We start from the raw sequence: 17,264 nt of genomic DNA, 5'->3' as shown, positions 1-17,264 counted from the left end.
ACATTATAAATGTTTCATATTTAATGGAAAAATGATTTTATGAAATTGGTTGTTTTTCAAAGTTTATGGTTTAATTGAAAGAATTTTGAAAACTTTGAAATAAATAAGTATTGCTTGAAATTTTGGTGAAGGACTTATTTGAAAAGTATCATAGCATTTTGGGCTATATCATAATTTCAAAAAGTTTTGGGATTAACAAAGTATTATTTATAAATTCTGAAATTGGACCTATTTGTAAAGTTTCATAACGTTTGGGCCATAATATAGTTTTATAAAGTTTTGAGGTCAAACTGTAATTTTAAAAAATAGTTCACTGTAGCAGTCACTGTAGCAGGCGGCTATCCGGATTCTGACAAACGGAAGTCCGGATTTTAGGCAGAATCTATTCGAATTGAAAGCGGAAATCCAGATCCTGACAAACGGAAATTCAGTTGTTGGGCAGTAAGCTACTGAGCATAAGCGGAAATCCGGATGTGACAAAGCGGCAATCCGGATGTTCAGAAATTCAAAATTGTGGCTGTAACTGTAACATTAAGCGGAAGTCCGGATGTCTATAACCAGTAATCCGGTTACGACCAAAATGTGCATAACGGCTAGTTTTTGAGCTCAAACTATATAAACTCAAAACCAATTCATTTTTAGTAATCCAAGCAAGCAAGAACAAGTGCACACAACATATATTGAGCTTCAACTTCGTGAATCATCATTCATTAAATCATCTTTGTTCTTCAATTTGTATATTTACTCTTAAAGAGAGATTGATTGTTGTATTTTTCATTTCTCATCAAATTGTGAGAGTACAAGTGTGAGAAACACTTGGAGTGAAGAGATTGGAGAGACAATCTCTTGTTGTAAAGGTTCATTGACACCTTGAAGTCAATTGTAAACGTTTGAAGCCTTGGAAAGGCATGGATAGTGAAATCCTCAAGCCCGGTGTGCTTGGAGGCGTGGACGTAGGTGGGGATTGCCGAACCACGTAAAAATCCTTGAGTTTGCTTTCTCTTCCCTTACTCATTTATTATTGTGCTTTTATTGAATTTATTGTTTTCGAATTTATTAAGGCATTAGATTGGATTTGTGTGTGGTTTGCTTAGCTTAATTTTTAAAATCTCAATTCACCCCCCCTTCTTGGATTGCCTAGTTAATATTTTAGTAAGTATCAAGGAACAAGATGTAATTAAATTGATTGGACAGTTGAGATATCGATTTAATTAATGATGTGGTACAAATGATTATGCAGTAAAGAAATCAATGTGGCTTGGGACGAATTATTATTCAGGCATACAATTATGGAGGTCAATTCCAATCTTTTAGTGGAGTAGATTTAGAATTAAATAATTAGGCTATTTTAATTACAGACCTAATTGTTATAGCCACTATTGTATATTCCCAAATGATCTCCGGGTTATCTCATTTAATTGACTGCACCACTACTGGATTAATAAGCAAGATAACTAGTTATTTGGGTCAAAAGCCTAAATATATCATTTAGTGGGAGGCTCCATTTAGTTAGCTTGTGTGTAAGGGGCCTTATGTTATTTTACAAGGTGGGTCCCCTATAGAAAAAGCAAGTAACGTGAGTTTTGATTTATTATTTGGAGCTTAGGGTTTTCACAAAAGGGAGATATAAAAAGGCTTATTTTCTCTAAAGAAAAAAAGAGCAGCCACTTTATACAGATCAGAGAAAAAGATTTTTCTCTCTATTGTTGAGAGAAAAATTTTCTCGTGCTAGTTGCTTTAGTGGTGATAAAGGCGTCCACACGTCAAGTGCAGATCAAACTTGAGTCATAACCTAGAAGATCATTGGTGACGGTTCGTGATCTAACAAGCGTGGTGGTGACGGATCGTGATCTAACATGAGTGGTGGTGATGGATCGTGATTTGGGAGCCTAAATCACTTCAGCGGAAAAAGCCAAATCGGATTTTCAAGATACGATTTCTAGATTACAAATTCTTATATATTGTCTGAGAGCAATCTTAAAAGGTTTTATAAAAAAATTAAAAAACTGATTTTTCTCCAATACAAGCAAAGTCAAGTAATTAGATAAGGATACTCAACTTCAAATGAACCACAATGATTAAGTCCCTTGAAAAATTTTTCGACTTCTTTAATCAAGTAGGGTAAGGAGTTAAGTATACTCAACTTCAATTGAACTACAACTAGTTAAGTTTCCTGAAAAATTCTCGACTTCTTTAACGAAGTCAAGTAACGAGTTGAGTTTACTCGATTTTGGTTGAACCACAACCAATTAACTCCCCTGAAAATTTCTTGACTTCTTTCATAGAAGTCGGACAACGAGTTAAGTATATTCAACTTTAATTGAACCACGACCAATTAAGTCTCCTGAAAAAATTTGATACTTTTTCATGAAAGTCAAGTAAAGCATCAAGTATACTCAACTTCAGCTATATTAGTAAGTAATTATCTTCAAAGATAATGCAATAACCATTAAAAAATAATAGTATCTGAAGCAACCACAAATTGTTGAACAAACATTAAATACAATGTTCTCTCATAACAACTAGTAAATTCATTATTATACAATTTCAATACGAAAATCCTTATACAATGACTAAGGATGGTCTTTTACTTGCTCCAAGCACTCAAGCCATGACCCAAAACTCCAAAACACCACTAATTAAAGACATCTTACCATCTACGATCCTCCATCAAACCCTGTATAGACAAATAATTTTGAATTTAGTACATGTTTAAACAACATTAAGGAAATAAGTGATGCATAGTTTGTCAATTATTCCATCCGTTAATTCATCAACAGCAAACAATCGATCAGATTTTAGAATTACACTTGATGTATTCAAAAGGCTTACATCACTTATTCAAGGACTTAAAATAGTTAGTAATTGACTTGTTCAAAGGTTTGATCTGTTTTTACTCAACTTATTCAAAAGACTTACTTGACTTGATACTCGACGTATTCAAAAGAATTATTGACCCCTATTTGACGTGATCAAAACTCTTATTTGACTGCATCAAACAACTTAAAATAATTAATATTTGACTTGTTCGAAAAATTACTTGGCTCTTAGTCAACGTTTTCAATGGAATGAAAATAATACTCGACTTATTCAATAAACTTACTCAACTAATTCTCGACTTATTCATAAACTTACTTGCCTTCTACTTGACTTGTTCAAAGACTTGTTCCACTAACTACCTGAATTATTGTACATTACTCGAGTAATTACCTAACTTATACTTTACCATTAAACTTACTATTACTCAACATATTTCTCGACTACCTACCCGATTACATTATAACTTACTCGACTCACTTCATTTTTTGTTACACTAGATACTTGACTTACTTGACTTACTATTCGACTAGGTACTCAACTTAATCAACTCTCTTGCATCACTTCTTGCCCAACTAAATACTCGACTTACTCAATTTCGTACTCGACTTTTTCGTGGAATCATTTTTCAATCACCCAAAACCTAAATTGAATATTTTGATCTTACATCCCTATATATTTATGTTACAATGTTTGTGTTAATATACTATTATAAACTCGTAAATCATTAGAAATATACTTCTAATGAAATCAAGTCAAACCTAAGCATACAATCACACAAAAATGTTTATATTTCAACCATACCATATCCACGTTGTTTTTGAAGAGTTTATGTTTATCAAAAACCTTTACATTGAAAGTAGGAGATAAAATGGCAAGAGATGAGAAAACCGTGAGAGAGGATGAAAGAGATGCGAGAAAATGTGAAATGGTGAAGATAATGGTTTATTGAAGGGAATTTTTGACTTTTTCCTTCTCCTTGGAGTATATGTATGCAACGGGGTATAAGTTTGCTATTTAGGGGCAGATGGGGTATATTTAAATAAAAACCCTGAGATTTTATCATTTTATCGATGAATTATTTTAGGTATTTGGTTTTTAGTGAGAACTTCTTCTAAAAATTATAAAAATATCATAATAGATAAGACCTTAAATATGATAATAGAAAAAAAAAATAAATAAACAAACATATAAAATAAATAATATGCATTTTAAATAGTTTTATTTTTAAAATGGTGATGATATTTCTACCCACAGTTTTTGTAAAGCCACCCTACTTTTTAATAAATAATTATAATAAATACACATTATTTTTTAAAATATAAATAATAAGAAGTTTAAGATTTAATCAAATAAAATTAAATATCTAAATCATTAGATACAAAAGCACATGTTTCTTGGGCAATTTATGTTAATATATGTGTGATCAAATGGTAACATGCAAAAATCATGACTTATATAATATATAACCAAGTTGAAATGCTAGGCAAGCTGCATAATATGGTAAAAAGATTTGTCTCTTGTCCTTACATGTTTGAATTCGAATACATAACTTCCAAATAGTTAGTAGAAGTTATTTGTTCTAATTCAAACATGTAACTAGGTTTTTGATTACTTATATAAATGCATGGCTATATCATAAATAAGGTATCTCCAAGACTCTCTTAAAAATTAAAGTTTTTAACTTATAATGTGTACTTGGAGTTCTTTAGGTAACCACCAGTCTAATAGTAGTGTATATTGATTAATAAATTCCAACAGTGGTATCAAAGTATAGGTTTCAATGTAGCATAAGGATTCAAGTATGAGAAAGTTTTATCAAGGAAGTTGATCTCAAATAATTTCTAATCAATTGTATTTTCCATTTAAGAAGAATTCTAGATGTCCTAACGAGTTCATAGAGTCCAAAAACACTAAGTTTCAACATGTGGAAGGGTAGAAATCATCAAAATTAGTGACTAGTTCGTGGAGGACTGCAACCACATGTATCACATGCACTCTAGAGGTTGAAGACGCATGTCGCAGCAATTTGCAGGGAAATCACAATCCTTATTTGTGGCCGTTTCAACAAATCTGACTCGAAGTGTGCCCAACCCAACCTTTACTTGACCCCCATCCAAATCCGCATGTTGATTTGCTCAGATTCGATTTCGACCCGCATTTTGACCAATTTGACCTGTTGTTGACCCAAAGTTTGACTGCATGCACAAATTGTTTGTAGACCATGACTTGACCCATTTCCAGTTCGTTCAAACCAGCCATTCTTATCAAATCTAGTTTAGACATCAAATCAGCTCAAGCTACACCAAATTTTGCATTTCAAGGTTTTCCACCAATTTGGATCATTTGTGGCCTTAAAATTCACTTTCGAGGACTTAGGATTTAGAAATTTAGGGAAATGCAACCAATTTTGCAATTATACCCAAGCACCAAAAGGGTTTTCGTACGTTAACTCTTATGCCTGAATACTTCTAAAAGCCGCCAAATCTCAAAGAAATTAGTTTCTCCATTTAGGATTTGAGTGTGATAGAAATCAATTCTAGTTGGCAAGATTAAGGTTCGTGACCAATGAGTTTAGTCCACCCTACTATTATTACATAAGTTATTAAATAAATAAATTTAGACATAGTTAAAGTATAGAGATTAAATAATGTTAATTTTAACATTTGAAAAAGAAGAATTTCTTATTTGTTGACACATGAAAGAACTTTGTACATGATTATTAAAGATAAGCTCACAGATGTCACAGAAGTGACAAAATGGGAGGAAGATATTGCCTTGGCAAAGGCTAAAATCCTCAATAATATGCAAGATGATTTGATCCCATTATATGAAGGGCATGATACTGCAAAAGAAATCATGGATTTGTTGGAAAATAAATATGGGCCAAATTTGAAACTCTTATACAACTTTATTACTTGATCTAAAAGTAGTGAAGAAATAGACACAAGGATTCACATAATAGGACAATTGGGACCTAAAATGCATAATGCTATATATAATTTTAGCATAACAATTAGTCACTGTTAGGTTTGTATTTAAATATAAGATATCCAACAGGCAACAACTAAGGATGCTAAGGAATTCTTCCCAGTGCTGTAATAGATGTTGTAGCAATAAGGTGTTAATCAGAGAAAAAATTAACACCATTAAGTAAGTTTAATCACTCAACTACTCTATTCGCATTGGTTACATCCTTATGTTTGACATCAAAATTTTCTTTATTTCATTTAGTTATTGTAATTTTAGTTTAATTAGTTCATTAGTTTTACAATTTATCTTATTTTAATTAGAACAAAACTACACTGTTAAGATTGTTGTAGCAAGTCTGATAACATCAATCCATGTGGAGATGATTTGAACATTCATCAGTATATTACTTGTTGTATACACTTGCACATTGACATCCATAACAGTAAAAAAAACCCGATGGTATTCAACATTAAAATAATGGTTATTAGCTTAAATCATGGTTATTAGCATACAATTCCTTAATATGTTCAAAACTAATCAATTTAGCATTAAGTCTCATATTAAGATATACTTGCGGGAAAGCACATCCGCAACAACGTTTTCCTTACCTTACTTATAACGAATGACATATGGAAATGTCTCTAGGAATTCTACCCATCGAGCATGTCTCTTGTTTAGCTTGTGTTGACCTTTAAGGTGTTTCAAGAACTCATGATCGGTGTGAATCACGAACTCCTTAGGCCATAGGTAGTGTTGCCACGTTTTTAATTCTCGAATCAACGCATACAACTCCTTATCGTAAGTAGGGTAGTTTAAGGATGCCCCACTTAGTTTCTCATTAAAGTAAGCAATTGGTCGTCTCTCCTACATTAGGACTACACCAATACTGATACTTGAGGCATCACATTTAATTTCAAACGTTTTATTAAAGTTAGGCAAGGACAATAAATGAGCATTAGTTAACGTTTACTTGATTATTTGAAACATCTTCTCTTGCTTTTCTCTCCACTTGAATCCAACATCATTTTTTCTTACTTCAGTAAGTGGTGCGGCTAATGTGCTAAAGTCTTTCACAAATCGTCGGTAGAAACTAGTGAGCCCATGAAAGCTTTTCACATTACTTACACTTGTGGGACTCGGTCACTCTTGGATTTGCACGTACCTTCCCCTCATCAACCTGTATTCCCTATGCACTCACAGTAACTCTTAAAAATATAAGTTTATTGGTGCAAAAGGTACACTTCTTAAGATTTGCAAATAATTTTTCTTTTCTAAGCACATATAAAACAGATTTCAAATGTTCTACATGATCGTTTATGTTTTTATTGTAAATGAGGATATCATCAAAATAAACAACAACAAACTTGCCAATAAAAGCTCACAAAACATTATTTATAAGTCTCATAAAGGTGCTTAGAGCATCAGTTAAACTACAAGGCATGACTAGTCATTCATACAAACCATATTTTGTTTTAAAGACAGTTTTCTATTCATCTTCTTCTTTCATTCTACTTTGATGATATCCACTTTTTATATCAATTTTAGAAAATACACAAGATCAATGCAATTCATAAGCATATCATCTAGCCTAGGAATGAGATGTCGATACTTTACCGTTATATTGTTGATGGCTTGACAGTCAACACACATCCTCCTCGTTCCATCATTCTTAGGAGCTAACAAAATTGAAACTGCAAATGGGCTCATGCTTCCTCTTACGTACCTTTTTTCCATCAATTTATTAACTTGTCTTTGAAGTTCCTTAGTCTCCTCTAGGTTACTCCTATACGCTGGTTGATTTGGAATGGTCGCATTGAGTACAAAATCAATTTGATGCTCAATCCCTCAGATTGGAGGTAAGTCATGTGGTGCTTGCTTAGGAAAAACATCCTCATATTCCTGCAAAAGAGAAGTAGTAGAACTAGGCAAAATAGAGTCAAATTCGTTAGTGTTAAAAAAATGTCTCTTTACACAAAAGTGTAATCATCAGTTGAAGTGAAAACAACGCTTTCCTTATCTCACTCGCTCTCGTGTAGAAATTCTTTTATTTTCCTTATGATTTTCTCTCAATGGCCGCTTTTTTCTTGGCTTTCTCTCTCACATTTTCCTTGGCCTCTTTTTGATTTTCACTCTCTTTTTCTCTTGGTCACTTTCTTTCTTTTGATTATTCTCTCTTTGTAGGCTCACTTGGTCTTCATAAACCTGCTTTAGTGTCAATGGCACAAGAGTGATGTTGCGTTGATCAAACACAAATGAATACTTGTTGGTGCAGCCATCATTCTTCACACGTCTATCAAATTACCAAGGCCGCCCAAGTAACAAGTGTCTAGCCTGCATTGGTATTACATCATATAACACATTATCTTCATACTTGCCAATCTGAAAAGTTACTAGCACCTGCTTGTTCACTTTCATCTCACCACTGTCATTTTACCATTGTAGTTTGTATGGCCATGGGTGTTTAAGTGTCAGAAGCCCTAACTTTTCCACCATGATAGTACTACCAACATTAGTACAATTTCCTCTATTAATATTCATAATACATACTTTGTCGTGAACATAACACCTAGTATAGAAAATGTTTTCTCGTTGTACTGCTTCCTCTTTCTTTACTTGCACACTTAAAGTTGTCCTAGCTACTATAGTCAATTCCCCAGGGGTTGTATACTCTTCATCTTCAACGTCCTCCAACAGTGGCATCTCATTTTCTTCTATTTCATCTTCAGTCACAATCTCACCATTGTCCTGCAATACCATAGCTCTTTTGTTCACACATTCACTTGTTATATGTCCTCTGCTTTGACATTTAAAACACTTAATGTCACAATTCTTAATAGTAGGAGTCATGGTGTTACTTTATGAATTGTGCTTGGAGGGCTTGGATCTCGACTTACGTGCAATAGATGCTTGTGGTCTCTTGCCTAGCTTCACATAGCTTGGCTTCCAAGGAGTGGAATTTGAGCTTAGGGCTGCATGGGCCTCTTAAGCTGCTGCTCAATCTTGTTGGCCTTGTGGACCATCTCTTTAATTCCACATAATGTTGCAAATTAACCATATTTACAGTCTCTCGATTAAGGCCATTCAAGAATTGTGCCATGGTAACTTCTCTATCTTCCTCCACATTTGCTCTAATCATGGCAATCTCCATTTCTTTGTGGTAATGCTCCACACTTTGGCTACCTTGTGTAAGACTTTGTAATTTTTGGTACAAGTCTCAATGGTAGTGGTTAGGTACAAAATGCCTTCTCATCAATGATTTCATTTCATCCAATGTCTTAACTGGATGTTCCCTATTACGCCCCCTACTTATAACAAGCTGATCCCACCAAGTAATAACATAGTCAGAAAGCTCAATCACAACTAATTTTACCTTTTTTGCCTCTGAATAACTATGGCAATCAAATATGAACTCTATTTTCTTCTCCCATTCAAGGTATGCTTCCGGGTCGAATTTACTTTCAAAAGATGGAATCTTCATCTTTATGCCACTTAATCCATCATCCCTATTCCTAACTCTCCCACCCTGTCCATTTCTCCTATAACTACCCACTGAGTCCTCCTTTTCATCATACCCATCCTTATAATAGTCATCGATCTCTCTTCTAACCGGAGCTCTATCCCTCATATGTGATTGGGGAACGGGTTGTGGTTGCCCCGCACATGTGTTCTCTACTTGATCCAAACACTCATGTGTATGCTCTAGTTTAGCCTTCATCGTCCTTCTCATCTCTCCCATCAATGGTTGAATTTGCAAATTCTGAGTAGTTGCGGATTGATCCTTTTCATTTATGTTTTGCTCGGGGTTGTAAGACATGGCTAACATTTACAAAAGAAAGTTAGAAATAATGTGGAAAGGACCTCACCTCACTCCTTTATGTGTTTCACTCGAGAAAAATGATTTACTCAATTCTACTTGTGTTTCACTCAAATTTATTGGCTTTTACCCTTTAATATGCTCACACTCTCTTGTCTTTTTCCACTCATAGTAATTCTCACTCGGTTCTTATCCAACTAATCAAACTAATATCAAGATTCCAGTAGCAATTCACAAAGATTACACTAAGGAGACTTAAACTTCAAGAGTAAGAATGGAATGTGTATGTCAGATCGGGTTTCGATTTTGGGAAAAAAATTTCACCTAAGAGGTAAAACCAATTTTGGACTCTACATGACACTGATAAATGAAAATTGAACAAAAGATTTTAAGCGAAGGTCGGGGACTTTCTCTTTTTTTTTTTTCCTTTTTTAAGGAAAGTAATAGGTAAAATTTACGGATTTTGAGGAGAATTAAACCACAAGGATGCAAAATTGATAAAAAAAGAAATCCTAAAAATACTATTCAATCAACTTTTTTTTGTTTTTTTTTAATACTAGAACAAGAATGAAAAATTTCAAATAAGAATTAAAAATAATAAAGATAGATGAATCTGACCTTAATGCCTAAGCTCTAATACTAAATGATAAGAATCCCGTCAAGAACTGATGCGACCCTAATCAATTTAGTCCCCAAGATCGAATCTAAACCTATAATTGAATGGAATCGCGACCTAATGCTTAATGAAAGTACGAACCTTGGCATGTGAGGACACCACAATCAGTTGTAGATGATTTGATTAATAAGTTAAGAGTTTGAACGCCATGAAAATACGATAAGTTCAAAAAGTTTGTTTAAAAACCAAAAAGAATTAACTCCCTCACCAATTGCATCAAAACTTATTTTCTCTATTTATTGGATGTGAGTACATAATATAGGGTTGGTTACAAGATTTTTTGGAAGTAAATCGTAAACCAAAATCAAATCTGAATCTAAACAAATAGAAAAGAATCTAAATCAAATCAGAATCCTAATCCAAGCGAATATGAAAGAATCTAAATCAAATCAAAATCCTAATCGGCTTAAATGCCTTACATTAATTAAAATGGAAACTTGGCAATTAAAAGAGAAATAACAATTTGTTTCTCCACTAGCCTCCTCAAGAAACGAGAAAGTATCCGAAAAAGGAAAATAATATATTTTCCTGTCATAATATGCAAGCCAACTTTTTATTTTATAAAAGTGATTATTTGGAAACTTCAAGAGCCTGAATCATGCATTTATCATGTGCGATTCCTTCAACGAGCCTCTACGAATTTGATTGAGCCTAAGTTGCTTAAATCGACCCATTAAGAGTTTCTTTCAATTTCTTTACTCGAGCTCTCGTGAGGGGTTTGACGAGTACTTGAATGAGATCTGAATATGCCTCATCTGACGTGCTTGTGACAATTTTGTCTTTAATCTCATCAAAGGCAAAATATAAAAATGAGAGAATATTAAAACCAAAGTTTGCATACTGAGAGTGAATCTTATAACCTTAGCATATTTTTATATTGATTCCTATTAATTTCTTTTCTCGCATTTAATTTTCTTTGCTTAATAAATTGAATACTAGATTTTAAATTCCTTGTGGTTCGATCCCGGACTCATCGAGTTATATTATAATTAGACACTCTTATACTTGGGAGTAATAACATTTTTGAGTCGTGCCCCCCCTCCCCCCCCCACCAATATTGTCTATTCCCTCTTATTTGCTAAACACTGAAAAAAGTTAGAGACTTTAGAATTTTAATATATAAGTCCTATATCCTTTTATTATTTGGTTGGAATTGTTTATGATCACATAATGTTCAATGATACCATTTAAAAGCTTATCTTTTAAAACATTCCTTAAATATTCTTGTTATTGAGTATAGAAAAAACTAAGGGTCATTCCCGTTGAAGATTGTTCCCAGTTAATAAGTTATACACATAAAACATAGAAACTGATCAACAACAAAAATTGAGTTAAAAACTCCATCTAAACTTAACAAAATTAATTCAAACTTTTCAATCTACCAATGACACATTAGTGAAATGCATACACAATTATGGGGGAATTGGTAGTTGATTTGCTATATAAACTAAATAAAGAATTTAAAGCAGAAAATCTGAAATTATAGAAAATAATTTTAAAAAGGTTTATATATGACGCGAAATGTGGTGTGAGGAATTATTCTCTACTACTAAACATGAGATTTTATGTCAATTATCGGAATTATCATTCACTTTCTTTGGAAAACAACAACCCTAAGATAATTACAAGCTTAATTATCATGATCTTTCCATTAAATAACCTAAAATAACCTCTCTAGATTCAATTTAACAAAAGCATTAAAATCAAGGAAGATAAAAGTTGAATCAAGAAACAAATACACAAGCTTGGTTTATATATTTTGAATTTTATTCCACATGCAATCAAATGAAAATATCTCATAATCTTGATCATGATATGCCATTTAGGTTTAACTCTTTGACAATTACAGATTAAAAACTCTAAACTAGGAATCAAAAATCACATTAAATTCATCTAGTTGGCCACCGAAAGAAACAAGATGCAATTTTTCAACATTAAAATAAGTGAAACATAAAATAAGAGAAAGATGAAGAAATTCAGATTTTAAAACTTTATTAATAAAAATCCATATCTTGGATTTTAAAATCAAACATAACCAATAAAAAGATCATGTTTGAATTATTAAGTATTAAATCCATTAAAGAAAACTAACAAAACACAAGAGAAAGAAAGACTTATTGATTGAAATTCAGTTATCACTGCTAAGTGTGCTCTCCAATTCACCTACTTATCTCTTCCTTGCGATCTTCTCTCTTATGAATTGATGCTTCATCTTTTTTTTCTTTTTTTTTTATGCTAGGCTTGTTTCTACTAGTGGTTCATTTAGATCTTTAATCTTAATATTTGTAGAACTTGTAAAATTCATGTGAGCTCTCCTTTTCCAGCAAGAATAGGACTTAGAACCATTGATTGTCTATATAGCCGATTATTTTTATAATATAGCCAACAATAATTATTTTAAAAGTTGTAGTATTATCAAATTGATCCTAATTGACGTGAAAGTCAAATTAATAACTTTCAAATGTTGGTGTATTGTGAGGGAGATGGAATTTCTCTTCTCATTCAAACCAATAAAAAAAAAGAGAATATAGATGTCAAATTCCTAACTTTCGAATATTTATAATTACGCCTTATAAACATTGTCATTCTAACATAATTCATACTTTAAATAAAATGGAATAACATAAATGCTAATTTGCCCCAAATAACAGAACTAAAGACTAAAATGCATTTTATTTTACAAGGTATTTGTGATTTACAATTATAACCCGAACATATGAAGGAAAATTCCAATAAAAAAATTGGGGCCAAGAACTCAAGGTCATATCCGTAATATCACCACACAAAGGATTTTTGAAGTTGGAAAAGCAGTTAAAGATGGTGCATGTCCTTCTTATTCTCACTAACATTAAAACTGTGATTATTGAGAGGAAGAAACTGTGATTTTGGTTTAACCATCCACTACACCTGATTTATCTGTAGTTTCCAAAAACTTCAGGGGAGGCATGTGTTAATATCTGAAAAAAATTCTGCTTTTCTCATGAATTTTCCACCTCACATTTTTTATAAATCTATCTTATTTTTAAAAAATAATTATAAAAGTTACATATTATTTTTAAAATTTTCAAATTAAGAAGAACTTTGAAGAATTAATTAATTAAATCTATCTTAGTTGATTTTTTTTGTGACTTAGATATTTTTAGGATATTTGATTACAAATATTACTTTGACGTAAATTTCAATTGACTATTTTAACCTTATAAAGTAAAATTATCAAGAATATACTTTAACTTCAATATTTTTCTAATTTGTATCAAATTCATTATTTCTAATACTACTTTTTATTAGTATGATCATTATTTTTAAGTAAATTAACATAGTGTCGTTATGACACAATTCTCATATAAATTATTAGACTGTCAAATTTATGTTATTTATACGTAAAGGTAGTGAAATAAAAATTATGTTTCATTTAAAAATATTATATTATAAGTAGTAAAATTAAATACCTAAATTATTATATACAATAACTCATGTTTTATTAGGTAATTTTGACTTTTTATATCATAATAATAAAATAATAAAATAAAATTTATATTAAAATTTGTGATCAAAGATGGCCAAAGAATCTAAGAAAAAATTAATAAAATAATTTGATTAATTAATTTTATGAAATTTTTATTAATTTATATTTTTAAAAAATATTACGAATTTATTATAATTATTTTTTAAAATTAGGTAAATTTACAAAAATAGGGGGCGGAAATATCCGTGTCCCTTTCTCGTGGCTCCGGTACCTTTGTCGCATTTTCTTTGGAAGCACGTCCACTGTTGCAAACATGCACATATCCTCCAACGGCTTTTCGAACTAAAAGAGAATATCCTTTAAAAAATAAATCTGATGTATGGTCCACAGATCTTGACTTTATATTTCTTGTAAAGAACATTTTATTTTCTTTCTGCATTCTTTGCATCGTTGCAAACAATGAGTTCTCCACTATACGCTGCGTTTTGTCTTCCTTCTTCTCCATATCTTTCGAAATTTTCAAGATACCGTGTGACCTGCTGCAGTGGATCCCAGCAGAAATACGTGGCCAGTGATCTGAAGTTGGCGTTGCATGATGTTCTCGATTCCATTGGAACGGATACCACTTTTGCTAGGGTAACTATGATTTCTTCATTGTTTTATTATTTTTTTTATAATTTATTTCGTAATTTTATGTTTTGTATGATTAAATTTGATGAATTAATGGGGTCAGCTTAATTCAGTGAATGTGATTATAAGAATAACAATTTTATTTAGGTTCTTCATTTACTTTTCTTGATTTTTTCTTGTCTTAGAATTATATAATAATATAGCAATTCTCTACGTGCCATACTATTATTATCTGCATTCACTTCGCTCTTCAAAATTAATTGAAAAAGGGGGGAAAAAAGGTATATATTGTTTCACAGGGTAATTCAACATAATTTCCGATTGAGAAAATGTACCACTGGTTTGGGCTGAGGTAACGTGGATATATTCACCTGTGCACATATGTAATTATTGGGAAATTTACTGTTTGCACAACAAAGCTAATGTAATAAAATGAATACGATAAAATAAAAAATTGTAGTGAGATTTGTGTACTTGGCCTACCTGTACTTTGTGAATTTTTGTTTGATGGAAGATTAATTGATTCTTTAATACAATATATTTCCTCATACTGATTAGTCTTCTTTCTTCATCGATAATTGAGCAGGAGGCTAGAGAGGGTTTCTACTCTCAGATTAAAAGATTATCCAATGTTGAAAGGGAAACGAGTATTAGCATTAATAAATGTGTGGATTTAGGTAAAACAGCTCTTCATATAGCCGCAGAGGACGACTCCCTCATTTCGCACTCATCAGTACCTCTCCCTGTTGATGCCTTGATCAGTCAGTTGGATGATCTGTCTGTGGGATACTGCTCTCATTATAGTTCCGGTTTTAGGTCATCGCCAGAAAGTGTTTTGGAGAGTATTGAGAGATATTTATTTGATAAAAAGGTATGCTTGTTGTAAGATGTAACATATGTAGTGAATTTACAGCCCCTTCTTATATGTTTCTGAGTTAATTAGTTGTTCTACTCAATGAAAAGCCGAAAAAGTGTATAACAAGGTATTGTAATTTTGTCCTTTTGTATATGTGATCTCTGGGATGTATTTGATTTCATGTCTGCTGAGGAAATGTTTGTAACTGTAATGCTTCTGCTTAATTTTGAAGTTACAAAAGCTAAAGTGTTTCTTAAACACTCACTTTTTTATCTGGCAGGTATCTTTTACACTTGACAACTACTGATTCTGTTTTTCAGTAGTTATGGATTACAGTCACAGCATCTCAATTCTCAGCCTCAAATATTTCCCAAGTTTACTTGATCTTTTTTTTTTTTTAAATTTTACTTTTGATTATTGATATTTTGTTAATGTTAAGAGTGCCCAAAGTTTAAATCTGCAAGCCTAAGGAATTCCTGAGCAAAACTGCAGAATCTACAGTACTTGAATTATCAGTGGAGATTCCGTTAGAGACCTACATAAGTGTTTTTGGCGTAGGTGTAAGACTTGGGACCATTTAAATAGTGTTGATGTATTCTTGTCTTTTTCTTTTCATTTTTTTCCGATTGTCTTTTTCCTCTTTATCTTTCCGATGCCTATGCGTATAAATAGGCTTTGTGAAGCTAGTGGTGACACAAACTTGATGCACAATGCATAATGTGTTCTCCCCAGTCTCTCTTTACTAGGATCTCTCCTTCCTTTTTTACTACTCTCTTCTGTTCCGTTCTTTCTTCTCTATTCATCCCACTTTATAAGTTTGCTTTGAAAAAAATGAGGACCTCCATAATTTTGATGGAGATGTATCTTCATTTTCTATTAAAAATTTATTTTATAAACTGGTTGTGCTTTGTGGAACCTCAGCTTTTTTATACATGTCCTTATTTTTTCTTGTCAGGGTTTTCGGAGAACGAATGCAAGGAATCAATTAATAGAACCAAGATCATTATATCTTCACTCAGTATGGAGTTCATTCTTTTGTCTCCTTCCATGTTCTCTGTTGGAAGAAAATGGGATCATAGAGGGAACGTATGAGGTTTAATTTACCATTGTGTGCAGGTTTTGACACATCGCACAGGCTCTGCAGTTATGCTATCGCTAATATACTCAGAAATCCTTAAAATGCTTCGCATATGGGGCCTTATCGATTTTGACGTTGAGATATCATTTCCTCTTGATCTTTATAGTCTTCCTAGAGGCTACCAGAAGCAGAAAAGTAAGGACTCTGATCAGCCTCACATCATAACAGTGCAAATGCTATTGGAGGAGGTAACTTCTATGATCTTGCTCATGTATGCGTGGTGTGGTTTAAGTCGGTAAAGTTGGAGATGCTAAATGTGCACAGGATTCATAAACTGACTTACGTTTATGAAACTAATATTCATAGAGCTTTATCAGAAAAATGATGAACACATGAATTGCTTTTTGGCCTTATTAAATGTTTGTTTAATAATAAACAATTGTATGCAGATTTTGAGAAATTTAAAAAACGCTTTCTGGCCCTTTCAACATGATCGATCCAGAAGCTTATTCTTGAGGGCAGCCCGTGCTGCTAACTGCATTGATCAATTGAACAGTGGGGACAGGTAATTTACCTATATTGCCAAGTAATCAGCACCTATGAAAAGCCAATATATTTTAGGCTTCATTGAGAATTCTTCTCCCACCCACCCTCTCCCCCATTGCTCTGCCCCTAGTTTTCTTTTTTATTTTGTATTTTGTATTTTTTATTTTTTCACTTTCTTCAAATTTTATTGCTTTTGTACTGCAGTGGCTTGCAGCTTGCATCAGCAAAAGCTGCTCGACATCGGTTAGAACGTGGTGTTTGGAACAGTGTACGCTTTGGGGATATGAGGTGTGCATTAGCTGGTATGCATCTGTAAACAATCTATGTTGGCTGATTTTTTTTCCATTCAGATGAAGCTAATTCAGCCCAGTAGAGAAAAATTTGATAAATATTTTAAAACTATCACTC

At 32.4% G+C, this 17,264-nt stretch overlaps 1 protein-coding gene across 1 annotated transcript in view; it reads left to right on the top strand.

Moving 5' to 3' along the window:
* Nucleotides 1-14,016: 14,016 nt before the first annotated feature.
* LOC18035081 overlaps nucleotides 14,017-17,264 on the top strand; it is a 5,239-nt gene continuing 1,991 nt past the window's right edge. The window contains exons 1-6 of the mRNA XM_006423804.2: nucleotides 14,017-14,382; nucleotides 14,963-15,247; nucleotides 16,188-16,250; nucleotides 16,349-16,558; nucleotides 16,760-16,875; nucleotides 17,061-17,158. Coding sequence (XP_006423867.2) covers nucleotides 14,206-14,382; nucleotides 14,963-15,247; nucleotides 16,188-16,250; nucleotides 16,349-16,558; nucleotides 16,760-16,875; nucleotides 17,061-17,158 — 949 coding nt within the window. The 5' untranslated portion in view covers nucleotides 14,017-14,205. The remainder of the gene's footprint in view (nucleotides 14,383-14,962; nucleotides 15,248-16,187; nucleotides 16,251-16,348; nucleotides 16,559-16,759; nucleotides 16,876-17,060; nucleotides 17,159-17,264) is intronic.

Source organism: Citrus clementina, unplaced genomic scaffold, assembly GCF_000493195.1.
Source record: "Citrus clementina cultivar Clemenules unplaced genomic scaffold, Citrus_clementina_v1.0 scaffold_8, whole genome shotgun sequence".
In the NCBI taxonomy this organism is placed as follows: Eukaryota; Viridiplantae; Streptophyta; class Magnoliopsida; order Sapindales; family Rutaceae; genus Citrus; species Citrus x clementina.
Note: the sequence above shows the minus strand (reverse complement) of the source record. Positions and strands in the feature narration are given on the sequence as shown.